Here is a 14800-nt window from a genome sequence, read left to right as displayed (position 1 = left end):
TCAGACAGGATACTAGTAACTCAATATATTTAAAAAGTCTTTCAGTAAGTGAATTGGCATCTGCAATAGTCAACACTGCTGAACATAGGTGTGTGATCCCCTTTGTTTAATGATGATACACAGACTGAGTCTAGAGGACACTTTGTCCAGCAATTTATCATTGTGTGGCTGTTTGTTGCCCTCTAGTGGTCACATTTTGAAACAATAACATTTACTTTTGCATTATATGTACAAAACATACCTATAGATTATGTCCTTGTAAATAGAAAATATATTTTCACTCTTAAATTGATTCAAAGCCTCAAAATTTGGGATTAATTACAGAATGGTTGTTGAATGATTTCCAGTGACTTGTTCAATCCTGATTCAAACTTTCGATGGTTAAATAAATGCTACATCTCTCAGGTCAATCCCCTTAGGCCAATAAAACAGTTTAAAACAAAGGTGGAAGTCTTTCAGGAAAACAAACCATGTGCTGGCCCCCCTGTAGTGAGTATTTAAGATGCATTAGGAGGCCTTTGTGATGCTTGATGAGTTTAATGATTGAATTATTCTGCATATTCATTAGATGCTAAAACAAAAGAGAGGAATGAGGGATTTCACTTAACATGGAAGAACTCACTTAAAAAGTTGCCCTATATTTTCAGATTAAAAGTATACTTCCTGAATGACTTCCTGCACATGATCACTGCCTATAGTGGATTTTCTTTCTTCCCCTTAAGCTCTGGCAGCTACTGCCATCCCTCTCTCTCCCTCCCTTTCTCCCTATCTAGCTGTCACCATACTTGACTGCAGCTGTTGCAGCCGCACACTTCCACAAACAAACGCCGGCTCTCCTTTTGGTAAAATGCCAGACTGTAACGACGCTGCACCCGCACCATGCCAGGTTATCAAAGAGGACGTTGACAAATGGTGAGTTAATGAACTATGTTTTGGATGCCAGTTAAAGGTTGGTCACTTCACTGTCACCACTAAGTGAGTATAAAGGCCACTGTTTTCATATTAACTTGTCATCTGGGTGTAAGAGCACATGCGGTGAGATCATTAACTCCAATTGGAGTTAATGCAGAATACAGATTTGGGTAAATCCACTTTACATCATGGGACTGGCTGTAATGACATTTACATGGGACCCTTTGATGTCTTGAGAAGCATAAATAGACTTGAGAGTTTAAAATAGGCTCCCACATGTATGAGCTATTGCAAAAGGACTAGTGGTTCATGTTACGTGCATGCGAGAAGACACAGATATTTGGTGTATGTCCACGTGCAGCAGTGATTAGTGTCGGTGGAGCTGCGGGACAGATTACTCATGCATGCTCTTCACTAAATGCAGATAAAAGCCTCTGTGGATGTTTGAGTTGAAATACGTGAATAATCCCTGTGATGCACTTGCAGACTGTATTAGGAGATATTCCTATGTGCAGTCACATTTACTATACTTGTCTGAATATTTACAAAAGTGAGACTGGAGTCAAAAGTGATACATAGCATACATTTGTGTGTTTTGTGTTTCAGTGTCAGGGAGAAAGGAGTGGAGGACTGTAAAGATCTGATAGATGCCTTCCAGGCCTGTATAAAAACTCTGTCTGAGGGATCATAGTACATAATGAAACACACCTCAAAGTAAGTTCAAAAAATGTGCTTAACACTGTAAAATATTGTTTTTCTGTCATCTTTTACTGGTGCCTGTAAGCTAAACTGTTAGCCATGGTGCTACTCGGATTGTTGGTTGTGATGTGTCACATCTTTGGGATTGTATTGGTCATTTCCATTTTGTCAGATCAGCATCATTTCACCAGAATATAAGAATATGAGTTAAATTAGAAGATATAAGGAGTTATTTGGACTAAAGAGGAGTATTGATTTAGTCAGAAAAGTCACCTGTAGGATTAAAAATGGCCTCTTTGTTTAAAAAAAAAAAAAACGCACACATAATCATCAGACACAGTGTTTGTCCTTTCGTGTGTCAGTTTCTGTGACCCTGTCCATTCACATTTCTTATCAAGCTACATTCTATTATTTACCACACAGTAATTCTATAGAAACATTGTTGTCTGACTTATTTTTTCTCTTCACTCACAGATTTCCATCTCCTTTCTCACCTCAGAATAAACTTTGTCATAGTTCAAAGGAGGGGATGTTTCGGATACTTTCTTGAATGTGTTTTTTCTTCTGTTATAAATTCCATTATAGGATATCACTGTCTATATCACTAATTATGCACTTTTCACAAAATGCACAGTGCAATAAATCTACATTTCAATTCACCAAACACTCTATTGTTTCTTTTTCCATGTCACAGTTTTGGCTAAGTTGTTATTGTAGTGCAGGAGGCGTCTCTCCACTGGCTGAGCACAGACTACTACATGCAGCTACTCTTAATAGAATTAGGAAGAGCTTGTTAATCTCTGCTTAATCCTCACATTAGTACCTGCACTGAGCGGTCTAATGTCACTTCTGCAGTCTGAGCTCTGGCAATGAGTGCAGGAAATGGACAAAGATTACTCTGAGAAAAAAAAAGAACAGTTTGCTTTTTCTTTTTGGAACTTTCAATTCAAGCAAAAGTACAAATCTACAATTTCGAGTTTGTTACACAGAACAAACCAGAATGCAATAGGATGAGTATCTTTTCCGTTCTATTTCTGCACCACGGTTGGAGACAAATCCTTCTGGCTGCGTGAAAATCAACAAGCACGGCGCAGATGAAGATGGGCTTTGGGGAATTATCCACCCACCCACCCATACACACACAATATCAAATTGAGATTTTAAAGATATTTCAAGACACTACAGATGATACATTCAAATGTCCTACTTAATTTATATATATATATATATATATATATATATATATATATATATATATATATGTGCATGATTCACTGAACATTTTATTAATCAGTGTCAAAACCAAGTAAGGATGTGTTTTTTTTGGATAATACACAAAAACTTGCAAGACTAAAAACAACAAACAACAATCAATGTAACTCGCATTAACACGATACGAAAAAAATAATTCTGACCTGATTATTGTTTATTTAACACAACATAATGAACAGAAGAAATAGAATGTAATGTCCTTATAATGGAGTTTTTGCATCAATTATGACTTATTTCTATTAAGATAAATGCTACATCTTAAATGTGACACAAATCAAACTGAGATCAAAAAATCCGACCTACGGGACTGCATCTTAATGCATCACTAACGATCAGCTGTCTCTGGCGATGTTTACAAATGTCTCCCACAATAAAGACTGAGAGGGAGGTGTCCTCTGCAGGGGACCACAGTGTGGCCGGAGCTGAGGTGAATGCAGAGATAAGCGTATTTTGAGGAAGATGATCAGGAGGAGGTGGAGGCTGAGAGGAGGGCGGGGGAGGAGGAGAGAGGAGGAGAGGATGGAGAGGGAGTGAGACCCGGATGCTGATGCGAGTGAGGCGAAGGAAGGAAGAGGAGAGAGAAAATATCGATTTACGGCAAGAAAACCGAAGGGAGTATAATACGATGGGCCTTTACCCTGCGTGAACTATAATCAGAAGCGAGGAGGGGTGTGAGGCAGCTGATAATAGTGCGGGTGGATTTGCGGATATCAGTGTTTTTTTCACCTGTGTATCCGCCGGTGAGGGAGGAGGACACGCCAAAGGAGAGAGGAGAAGATGCTGTGATCCGCTACTTGCAGGGATGTAGAGAGACGGGGAGAGACAGGGAGGGGGAGGACTACGCTACGTTGAAGATGGTTGATTTGCGAGGCGTTTCACCTGGAAATATTGTGAGAATGTGGCGGCCGTGTGCTAAATCTTATCATTTGGCGATGCCTAGAAACTTCAGGCGGTGTCGGTTTTTTTGACAGTCGGGAGGCGAGCGAGACGGCCGCTGCTGAAGGCGTACAAGCTAAAGCTAGCCTCGCTGCTGTGTGGGAGAGCGGCGGCGAGGCTAAAATAATAGCATGTTGTTGCACCTGTAAAAAAATTAGGCCTAACAGAGAGATTAACATTGATTTACTTTACACTGGACGTTTTTTTGTTGGTGTACTCCAACAAATGACATAAATCTCCACAGAAGACGTGAAACCTGCTTGTCTTAAAGGCTATATTCTTATTATCACATATAGTTATACAAGTTAAATAAATAAGCTAATGTACATAAGTAAAAAAAAACTGGCTACTTTGCTTAACTTGTCATGTTTATCTTTAGGTTAGTGGTCTGTATTTAACGCAGAAAAAAGCAACTTATTGCCATCTCAGTTTTTCAGCTTTAGCCAGTAATAGCAATCTGTTTTTTTGTTTTTATAAATAATATTACTGTCATGTTTATCGTGCTTCAAAACACAAAAATATTTATCTTGGTATAGATCAAGACCCTTCGTTCATCATCCAGGTGTGTTTGTTTTTACATGACTTCAGAGTAGCAGTGTTACCATCACGATACAAGTCAGTCCTTCAAAGTTCACTATAACTTCTCTTATATAAGCTGTACGATATCACAGTAATTGCAATAATCACAGTGCAGTAGTAGTAATAATTGTGTAATCGCCTCCAGTCTGAGCAGTATGAGTAAGGAACTGTCTCTGAGTCAGTCAGCTCAATATGTTGGGCCCTATCGACTGGAGAAGACTCTGGGGAAGGGACAGACAGGTGAGTACATCAAACTTCCCTTAACTATATATATTAAAAAAATTAAAACCTGACTGATATATCAGATATGTGATTATATGATTGTTTTCGGCTGCACAATAAAGATGCTTGTGATCATTTAGAGGTGGTATTATTACATAGCTTTGCCAGCAGAGTGCACTCAAATTTCATTGTTTACACGTCTGTCAGCACTGTTTTAACGCTTATATACATTCAAAACAAAGATGGACAAACCCTCTGTGATGTCAGCAGAAAATCACTGGTGTCTCAGTTTATTTGGCCGTTGCCATCTTGGCATATACACCACCTGATATATCTATCTGGCTAATACAAAAATGGGCCCAGAGGTCAAGCAATTAGCAATTATTAGCTAATTAGCGCTAATTAGACCAGAACCATGTCTTTACCTGCTGAAGACATGTTTATTTTCTTAAATTTATATTATTTATATTGATGTAAAGGCTGGCATTTTAATATGGAGCTTCATAGGGATCGGCTCACTTTTGGAGGTAGCTTCTTTGAGCGAACAGTGGTGTGGAGTCAATTGGAAATGTCACTGGCATTTGCCCCAGAAAATCAGTATCAGTCAGGCTCCTGTCCAACATGATAAAACTGTGTTTTATGTAGATTAAAAGCAGCAGCTGATACCTCTCTTTCTGTCTTCTCTCTTTGTCTATATTTAACTCTGTCTGTCAGGACTGGTCAAATTGGGGGTCCATTGTATTACGGGTCAGAAGGTAGCGATCAAAATAGTCAACAGAGAGAAGCTGTCTGAGTCAGTCCTGATGAAGGTACAGTATGACGCTGTTGAGGTTGCTGCTTTACAGTGACGATAATGGTGCTAATTTTGTAAATGGCATGGTGTGTTTAGCTAGGTACAAACTGTTCCATATTCTCTATATTTATCTGCAGTATTTGTTTATTAATTAACCTCAGATGCTTCAGAAATGTCACTGACTAGCTTGTGTGCTGTGCTTCCGTGTATTCATGTCTCTCTGTCTCTTTATACCTTTCTCTTCTCTCTAACCAGGTTGAGAGGGAGATTGCCATTCTGAAACTGATTGAGCATCCGCATGTGTTGAAGCTGCATGATGTTTATGAGAATAACAAATATCTGTGAGTTGCCTCTGCCTTGCACTTTGGTAAAATTCAGCCTGCATGTTGTTATCACTATAAAAACTGTATTAATATGCCTTCATTACTGTAACTTCCTTTTCTCTCTAGCCATTAATCACAATGTTTTTGATCTATCTTAAGGAAGAATATGGCCCAAATCTTTTCCTTTAATACTGTTACAAAACAACAGTTGGAGTAGACAGGGAGTTTGGCTGAAAGTGATCTCAAAGTGTATTTCTGAGACCACATCCTGTTTGGATGAATCACATTCACACACTGTTGTCTCATTTGTGGACAGTTACCTGGTGTTGGAGCATGTGTCAGGAGGCGAGCTGTTCGACTACCTGGTGAAGAAGGGCCGGCTAACTCCAAAAGAGGCCAGGAAGTTCTTCAGGCAGATCATCTCTGCTTTGGATTTCTGCCACAGTCATTCCATCTGGTTGGTTTTTGGGGACAGCAGTGGTTCTTGGCGGTCTAGGTCATATGCAGGCTGATGGAAGCCCTCTCTTTAAAGGTCTAACATTGTGTCAATTCAAGCTAAATTTGGACTCACATGTCCTCAGAATGTGTCATTGGCCATTCTACTGTGCTCGATCGCTCTGATTTTAGCTTTGGCCAAGTGGGGCCAAGCTGTTAGAATGGATTTGCTGGTGAAGGTGAACCAATATGGCTGATAATAAAAACACCAATATTCAACAATATGCATTTAAACCAGCCAGAGAATGGACTTATCCCTTACAACATCATATGGGGCTGCAAATCTTAATGTCTCTGTGAGGCTGTAGAAAAAAGTGGATTTTGCATAGCATATTCTTTGAAAGAACCAATGGCGGTCTAATATATCTGTTGTATTTGTGCAGTCACAGAGACCTGAAGCCTGAGAATTTGCTCCTGGATGAAAAGAACAACATCCGTATCGCTGACTTTGGTATGGCCTCCCTGCAGGTGGGAGACAGTCTGTTAGAAACCAGCTGTGGGTGAGTACCAACCCTCTGTCTGAGGATATAAATAATGTGTGTATGCTTGGGGGTTTTATAATTTTTATATGAGTAATTTGAAATGTAAATCTCCTTATGTATAATGTCCTGCAAGCTGCTATTGCTGCTAGTTCTTTTGTGTTTGTAGCCGTAATAATGTTTTCACACATTAAGTAACACATTTCTCTTTTATTTCAGATCACCGCATTATGCTTGTCCTGAAGTTATACGGGTAAATGTCCTGATTTTACAATACCTTACAGGTTAAAGCAAAAATATATAGTTACAGGGCATAGGAGCTAATCTAAGACATCCGTAATCATTTCAAAATGAGTGTTAAAGTTGTGTTGTTTTTATTTTTGCTCATATTTGTAAAAGTGAATATTTAGGGCACTCAGAAGATTATCTGTTTCTATCAATGAGAAGATTTACTAAGTGCTGGATTAAGAGATTATAGTGTTCCTTTTAAATGGTATGTAACTAGTTCACATATAGTTTTTGAGCCTTTGATAAATGAGTTGAAATCATCTCACTGAGAGCTGTGAATTACTGTGAATCGTGTGTATATTTATGTAGTTTGTATTGAATTAATTTGTGTTTTTTTGTCTCTGGTAGGGGGAGAAATATGACGGGCGGAGGGCAGACGTGTGGAGCTGTGGGGTCATTCTCTTTGCCCTACTTGTGGTAAGCCTTCAGCCTTTTAATTGTAACATTGGAGCTTGGTTCCTCATGTGTTTGTCATGTACTTCTCTTCATTGTGTGTATTTTATCCCCCCCTTCTCTGCTTCAGGGCGCCCTGCCTTTTGACCACGACAATTTACGCCAGCTCCTGGAAAAGGTGAAAAGTGGGGTGTTTCACATGCCCCACTTCATTCCCCCAGACTGCCAGTCCCTCCTCAAGGGCATGATCGAGGTCAACCCTGAAAAGAGGCTCACGGTACGGGGTTGCACATAACTCTCCAAGTCCCCCAGTGTGGACCATATACTTTAGTCAGCAACACCTAGGCTGAGTTGTTCATTAAGAGTTGGGATTAGCTCTCCTTCCTTCCTTTAAAATATACTGTTTAATGACTTAACAGACTTTAACTGCAGCTGGTATGGATCAGTTCTTTTTCTAGAGGTCCGTGATTGTAAAAAAAAAACACTGAGTAGTCGATTTTTGTAAACCACAATCTTTTGAGTTGATGACGTGTGATGTAAAAAGTGATCTGGTGTGAAATGTTTACACTGCAGCTCTGTGGCCATCTGGCTGCTAAAAGACTGTAGATACTAATGGCCCCATCTGCCCTGTCACTTCTTACAGCTAGAGGCTATCCAGAAACATCCCTGGTATCAGTAAGTATATTCTCCTTTTCTCTTGACTCTTGAAGTAATACTGCCCGGTTATTCCTGTGTGGTTCATTGCGTGTGAATTTCATATGTGCGTGTTGCCTCCAGGGGTGGTCGTAATGAGCCGTGTCCTGAACAGCCTCCACCCCGACGAGTGTGTGTGAGGCGAATATTGTCTCTGACTGAGCTGGACCCAGATGTGCTGGACAGCATGCACTCGCTAGGTTGTTTCCGTGACAGAGTAAAGCTCACACGTGATTTGCAATGTGAAGAGTAAGAATGATTTTTTCAGTTCTAAACATGACTATAGTTGTAGGTGCCTAAAAGTCATAGTTTAGGTTTCAATCAATACAATGGGTTGTCATAAAATCCTCTATTTTCTAACAATGCCTTTCTCTTTGTATCTCAGAGAAAACCAGGAAAAAATGATATATTACCTGCTGCTGGACAGAAAAGAGCGTTACCCCAGCTATGAGGATGAGGACCTGCCTCCGCGCAATGACGTAGGTCAGTCTATAGGGGGCAGGAAGGATCTACACAAGGAAAAAGCAGGTTTCCACAGGTTTGGTGTTTCAGAAGCAGTTCTGTCACACATAAATGCTAGGTTAGCCAGTGTATTTAGTAATTTTACACTGATTATGATGCATGCAGATGACACAAACTACAACTGCTAGTCTTTGATGTTCATGTTAACTTATTGTTGTTATATTACAATAAGTTGAAATAGTCTTATATGTTGTTCATACCAGAATTCACAGGACATCTGCAAGATTTCTCTATGGGACAAAACTGGGAAATGGCAGCCATTCTGCCAGTGCAAATGAAGCTAAGTTTATCACAGTCACAGATGGTGCAGTGAGCGAAAGGCCTGTGGAAAAATTACTTTCAACATGATCATACTCAGAAGTGTCAAACAGAAAATAAATGCACAGTGAGGAGGATGGAAGGAGAAAGATCTAAAACCAAGGTTTCATAAAAATATCTCATTTTAATAGGAAAATGACACGTGTATCATGTAGTACTGATAAAAAGTGAGCCTTATTATAAACCCATCCACTAAGATAAAATCATCATCATCATAAATGTATGGTGACGTCTCTCAGCAGACCCTCCTCGAAAGCGCGTTGACTCGCCTATGCTGACACGCCATGGCCGCTGTCGCCCTGAGAGGAAGAGCCTGGAAGTGCTGAGTGTTACTGAACAGGGGTCTCCTACCCCTCCTCGGAGGGCCCTGGACACAGCTGCACACAGCCAGAGGTACAGTGTATTATTCTTAAGTACACATTCCCCAAACTCTGCATAACTAGAGTTTCACTCTCACACAGTTTGTTATGCTTTGACTCTATTGATGGACTTTGAACCTTTGGTCTCTTTGTCAGGTCTCGCTCAGTCAGTGGAGCATCAACTGGTCTGTCCTCCAGTCCTCTCAGCAGTCCAAGGGTATGTTCACTTGCTTATACTAAGTACACACTGTTACTGCACTTGTCTTTGACCCTTACAATACATTCTTTTGTATATGACCTGCCTTATGCAGGAGGATTTGATACACTTGACATATCAATGAATAACTGAAACCTGGAATTCAATATGACCACCCAAGACTCTGTTTATGCAAATAATATGTGTTTGATCAGGTGTTTCTTCAGACATATTAACATATTGTAGATTCTTCCCCTGCAGTACTGTATCACATGTTCTATTCCTACATGTTTCGTGACAATTGCTTGTCCCCACATGAAACTGCCTCAGATATTGTAACCACTCTTCATAACACCGTTATATATCCATTTATTCATTTTTACACACCGTCACAACAGACGTTCCAAAAATTAAATCTCTCACCCAACCAGATGTTTGCATGTCCTCCTATCACTTCTCTTTCTCACCATGCATGAAATACTTCTACACGCAAATTTAACTGCTTTCTAAATGGTCAAATACAGACACCTAAGCACCTTCACTAGCGCTGTCTTCTGTCATTTTTAACCCTCTCACTGCCACAACTGTCACTAAACCTTCACTTGTATTAGATACAAACTGTTTTTTGTGGTCAACACTTGTAGAATTGCATTCTGCACTTTCACTGCTTACAAGATGCGCTCTTCTGTCATTAAGCATGATATTCATTTCCATCCTTTCTCCATGTTCCATCCCTTCTCTTTCTTGTTTTCCATCTCTCCAACCCCCCACAAACCCACTCCCCAGTCCTATCAGAGCCCCGTTTTCACTTTCAGCCAATCAGATGTCACCTCTGCCACTGCTTCCCCCCTCACAAAGGAATCCAAACAGGGAAATGCCACCACTCCTCGCTCAACACGGGCTCATGACAAGTCCAAAGCTCCCCCCAATCCAAAGACCCAGACCTTGCCCACCAAGGGACCAGCTGACCGACCCCATCTGCAGCCCATCAAATCCCTGCCTCTGCACAACCCATCCTCCCGCTCGCCCTCTCCTTCTCCACTCCTGTCTCCCATCCCCCGTTTCTTCTTCCCCTCGTCCTCTGTCCTTAAGTCAGTGACTAAGAGCTTCTACCCAAACTCTGCCCACTCTGTGCCACAGGTCACTCCCCAGGGTTCTCCGTTGCCCACACCTTTGGGCACCCCTGTCCACCACCCTCACCACCCCTCCTCCACCCCGCCCTCCTCTTCCTCGTCCTCATCCTCCTCACGGGCGGAGGGAGGGGGAGGAGTGGGCTCTCTTTCGCTGACCCCACCCTCCAGCCCAGGAGGGGGAAGTGGCATGGCGGCCAGCAGTTCAGCCCACTGGAGGACTCGCCTCAATTCTTTCAAGAACAACCTGCTGGGCTCACCGCGATTCCATCGCCGTAAACTGCAAGGTGAGTTCGGTATGTGCACATCAGTATGTGGAGTTATGTTTTGTTTGGTGTCCTTCTTATAATGCTAGTAAAACTTAGGATTGTGCAGATTATAGATTCTTATTTTTCCTTTTGGCTTCCAACTAGTATTGTACACATATTGCAACTATGAATTTTAATAATGATTTATCTATCTCTCAGTTCCTACATCAGAGGACATGTCCAGTCTAACACCAGAATCCAGTCCAGAGTAAGCCGCATACTTTGAAGTGTTTTCACAATAAAGCTGCATTTGCTGATATAGCATATATTTTTTGTCTGTCCCCAAGGCTGGCTAAGAAATCCTGGTTTGGAAATTTCATTGGCTTAGAGAAAGAGGAGCAGATCTTTGTGGTGATCAGAGACAAACCTCTGAGTTCTGTCAAAGCCGACATAGTCCACGCTTTCCTGTCTGTGAGTATCTGATGTGGTCTGTCTTTCATACCTCTCGCTATCAAAGCTTGTTTGTAGAAAGCATGGCACTCTCTGGCAAAGCTCTAAGGAATTCACGAGCACTCTCACGCTGTAAGCACCTCATTTCTTTCATTATTTCTGTTTTCTCTTTTATTTAATCTTTATTTATTTTTGCTCACTCATGGCACGTAGATGGATCACTTTGCTTTCACCAATGGCTCACTCTTTCTCTCTCCTCTCCTCACCCTCACCCTTTGTCTCCCTAAACTCACGTTGGCCCCCGTACCTCTCCCGCCTCGTAAGTCTGTCGGTCTCTCTGCTTCTTCTCTGTCTCCCCACCACACAGATCCCATCTCTCAGTCACAGCGTCCTGTCTCAGACCAGCTTCCGGGCCGAATACAAGTCCTCAGGCGGCCCTTCCGTCTTCCAGAAGCCCGTCAAGTTCCAGGTGGACATTGCCTTTTCCGAGGGCGAGAGGGAGCGAGACAGGGACAGGACCGAGAGGGAGGGCAGGAGGGAGACAGGAATCTACAGCGTGACATTCACCCTCATATCAGGCAAGCGCAGCAGATGTTAATTGAAATAAAGATAAATATTAACATTAAGATAGGTTTTGTTTTACATGATGTGCCAGATGGTTATTTACACAGAACCATCTGGGAACCTGTAATTGGAAGCACTTTGTACAAAGCAGATGCTTTCAAAGAAATATTCAGCAGGTGATTGGATGAAGCATCTGCTTAATAATGTCTTGGAGTAATTTCAACTATTTAGATCACATCTTGCTATTGTCACTTAACCTAGTTGTCAATAGACCTCGCCAAATGTTCTCCATCTAAATCACAGTTTTTCAGTTAGCTTGAAGCTTTTCAAGATGAATTTTCGTGTAATGTTGTACCTACTTAATCTACTACTTGTAAAAAAAATATGTTTGTTATATTTAATATGACAACACATAACACTGTTCTCCCTGACAACAGTTTGCTAAGTCTGGTGTCCGATAAGGACTTATATTATTAATTTTAAACTATAGTTAGCCTGCGTTTTTTTTGCGTTTTGGGGTGTCTCCAGGTCCGAGTCGCAGGTTCAGACGAGTGGTGGAAACGATTCAAGCTCAACTTCTCAGCTCCCATGATCAGCCATTGGTGCAAACCCTATCTGGTGAGATGCTTACACAAACTTAGGTTGACTTTCTTTATCCAGATGTATGTAGAAGTGGTCTTATTTATGGTCAGATGCTTATTTCTATGGGTTGTTTGACCATGATGCCATCGCTAAATAGTCATGTGTTCCGCTAACTTGTTAGCATAATGCTACTTATGAGGCTTACCTTAGCATTTTAAATCACACCTGCATCTCAACAGAGACTGTATTTATACATCAAGAGTGACTTTCCTGTCCTTCTCTCCTGATCCCTTCCCAGATGAGAAGAACGGAAGACCCCATGGGACCCCCACCCGCCAAAACTCAAGGCGCTCTGAGGGTGGGGGCGACAGGTGCGAGTGGGGTGACCGAGCAGATGGTGGAGGCATAGGAGGCAGCGGGGGAGTTCTTCAGCGCAGAGGCTCGGCAAAAGAGAGAACCCGACTGCTCTCCTCTAATGGAACCCAGTCCCAACCGTAGGATAGATAGTGAGACCACATAGCAGGATGCCTGAACCACACCAGAAAGAAGACAGTATAACTTCATCTCCAAGTATCCCTGCAAGCCATGAGCTACTCCTATTCTTCCTTATTGAAGGTGCTTGACCATAGCAAGGATTGAGCCTTCCCCACCATCATGCATTTTTTTTTTCCAACTCGACATTCTCTTGATCTGTTGGATCACCAGGATTCCTACCCTTAAATGAAAAAGAAGTGTTAAGGAACCACCCTTTAATGAAAAACATAATGTGAATGAGCAGTTCGGTATCCATCATAGATACAGCTTTACAGATCAAACTAGGATTTTTGAAGTGCTAATGTGCATGCCAGTTAGCAAATCAGCCTGCTAAAGGATGCTGACATGATCAGATAGGCTAGTCTACCATTATCATTGTAATACAATATCTGACACCAAAAAGATATAACAGTCTTGTGATGGTTCTCAAGATTACTCTTTTAAATTAACCAGTGCGCTCATATCACCATCAAGCAACATGCAATTACCAGTCCATACTGAAAGAAATATGACTGCATCTCAGCAGAAGAAACCTAAAGAGTTAGCAACCTGCTACCACCCCAGAGAGTGGTGAACAAAAGGTCCTGTTTTTCTCAGGAGAAATAGCATCGTGGAATTCCACTGGTGTCTTCTCTTGAGCTAAAGAAAACCAACAAAGTAAGCTAAGTAAGTGAATGTGAAATACATATTTTTTTATTTTTATTTAGTTTCTATGTTTACAGATTTCATTTGAGGATGTCAGTAGCACAGTGATTGCAGCGAAGGATCCAAACACTCTACAGTGTTTGACAGGGGAAGTTGACCAGGCAGGCGTTTCATTTAAAGTTCAATGTGTAGATTGTTTTGTATTTCCTTTTTACTCAGAGACGATATGAAACAATGCATCTGAGATTTTATTTTTATTTTTTTTGCATTGGACCCTTGTTGCTCTGAAGAAAAGTGTTTTTGATTTGAAATATAAACATTGCTATTTGAAAAAAAGAAAAAGAAAAGAAACACTATGCGTGGATAGATTCATGAACCTTATCACAGCTGTTTGTGTTCAGAGTGAATGAGAAGAGCATTCCTGGCCTGTGGATCAAAAAACCCACCTTTTTCTTGTCAAGCTTGTCTCCTGTTGCCATAATATTCACATTACTGACTAATAACTAAATAAAACAAGACAAAAAAAAAGTTGCAAAGGAAATTCATCAGTGGACGTTGTCATGATGCCCGGACTTAGCAGTGTAAGTTCCTTGTTGAACCAGGACTACAAAATGGGAAGCAAGCAGAGTCTCCTTAACCCCACGCTCCTCATTTCAGTGTTTCACCGACAAGCCAAGTAGTCCCATCACTGCAACCAAGCTGATCACGGAGAGTCGCACCATTCTGCACGCAGACGTAGCAGCTCGGACATTCACGTATTGCTCCAGTACTCTTGTCAGACTAGTCGATGTTCATCACCAGTCTTCCATACAGCACAATATGCAACTAAAGTGCAGAATGTTTTCAGAGAGATACACAGTGCTACAGTTCTGTGTTTAACTGTATTTTTTTTTTAGATATTTCTCCAGTACGTTCTACTCATTTCTTTATTTTTTTATTTATTTATAATTTATATTTATTTAATTTATTTGTCATACATTTTGTTTACAAAAATAAATTTTTATGCCAACAATGTAACAAATCAAAAAATATTCTATTTTTATTTCTCATCTTTTTTTCCTTTCTTTTTTCTTCTTCTGTGATTGCAGTGCTGACAGGTTGCTCTCCTGTGATTTCTGTCGGTATCATGTGTCTCTTTTAATTACACCTACAGTATCTCTGGTAACTG

General features: G+C 41.0%; 1 protein-coding gene and 1 long non-coding RNA gene across 5 annotated transcripts; both read left to right on the top strand.

The window, feature by feature from the left end:
• Nucleotides 1–751: 751 nt before the first annotated feature.
• On the top strand, nt 752–2209 carry LOC114452298 (uncharacterized). Its single transcript, XR_003672250.1, has 3 exons — nt 752–912; nt 1519–1626; nt 2086–2209. It is a non-coding gene; the product is annotated as an uncharacterized LOC114452298 (long non-coding RNA).
• A 1953-nt stretch (nt 2210–4162) lies between these two features.
• brsk1a (BR serine/threonine kinase 1a) lies at nt 4163–14570 on the top strand. Of its 4 annotated transcripts, none has more exons than XM_028431540.1 (19): nt 4163–4638; nt 5335–5429; nt 5669–5754; nt 6053–6193; nt 6615–6731; nt 6930–6963; nt 7347–7415; nt 7522–7668; nt 8035–8066; nt 8169–8333; nt 8470–8567; nt 9167–9317; nt 9440–9500; nt 10620–10896; nt 11077–11125; nt 11205–11328; nt 11675–11885; nt 12400–12489; nt 12752–14570. In XM_028431540.1, the coding sequence occupies exons 1-19, from the start codon at nt 4554–4556 to the stop codon at nt 12949–12951; spliced, it is 2232 nt and encodes a 743-aa protein (XP_028287341.1). In that variant the 5' UTR covers nt 4163–4553; the 3' UTR covers nt 12952–14570. The 4 variants fall into 4 exon arrangements, with proteins under 4 accessions (XP_028287341.1, XP_028287338.1, XP_028287340.1 ...); XM_028431537.1 differs by having other exon boundaries at nt 12740–14570; XM_028431539.1 differs by having other exon boundaries at nt 9164–9317.
• Nucleotides 14571–14800: the final 230 nt, after the last annotated feature.

The sequence above is a fragment of the Parambassis ranga genome, chromosome 19 (genome assembly GCF_900634625.1).
Source record: "Parambassis ranga chromosome 19, fParRan2.1, whole genome shotgun sequence".
Taxonomy (NCBI): Eukaryota; Metazoa; Chordata; class Actinopteri; family Ambassidae; genus Parambassis; species Parambassis ranga.
This window is presented reverse-complemented; position numbering and strand designations above follow the sequence as displayed.

Bases quoted from the DNA above. Each gene is read 5' to 3' on its own strand.
- brsk1a (XM_028431536.1), top strand. From the start codon at position 4,554: ATGAGTAAGGAACTGTCTCTGAGTCAGTCAGCTCAATATGTTGGGCCC. The intron at 7,669-8,034 runs GTACGGGGTTGC...CACTTCTTACAG, and splicing joins ACCCTGAAAAGAGGCTCACG to CTAGAGGCTATCCAGAAACA. The intron at 11,126-11,204 runs GTAAGCCGCATA...TCTGTCCCCAAG, and splicing joins ACACCAGAATCCAGTCCAGA to GCTGGCTAAGAAATCCTGGT.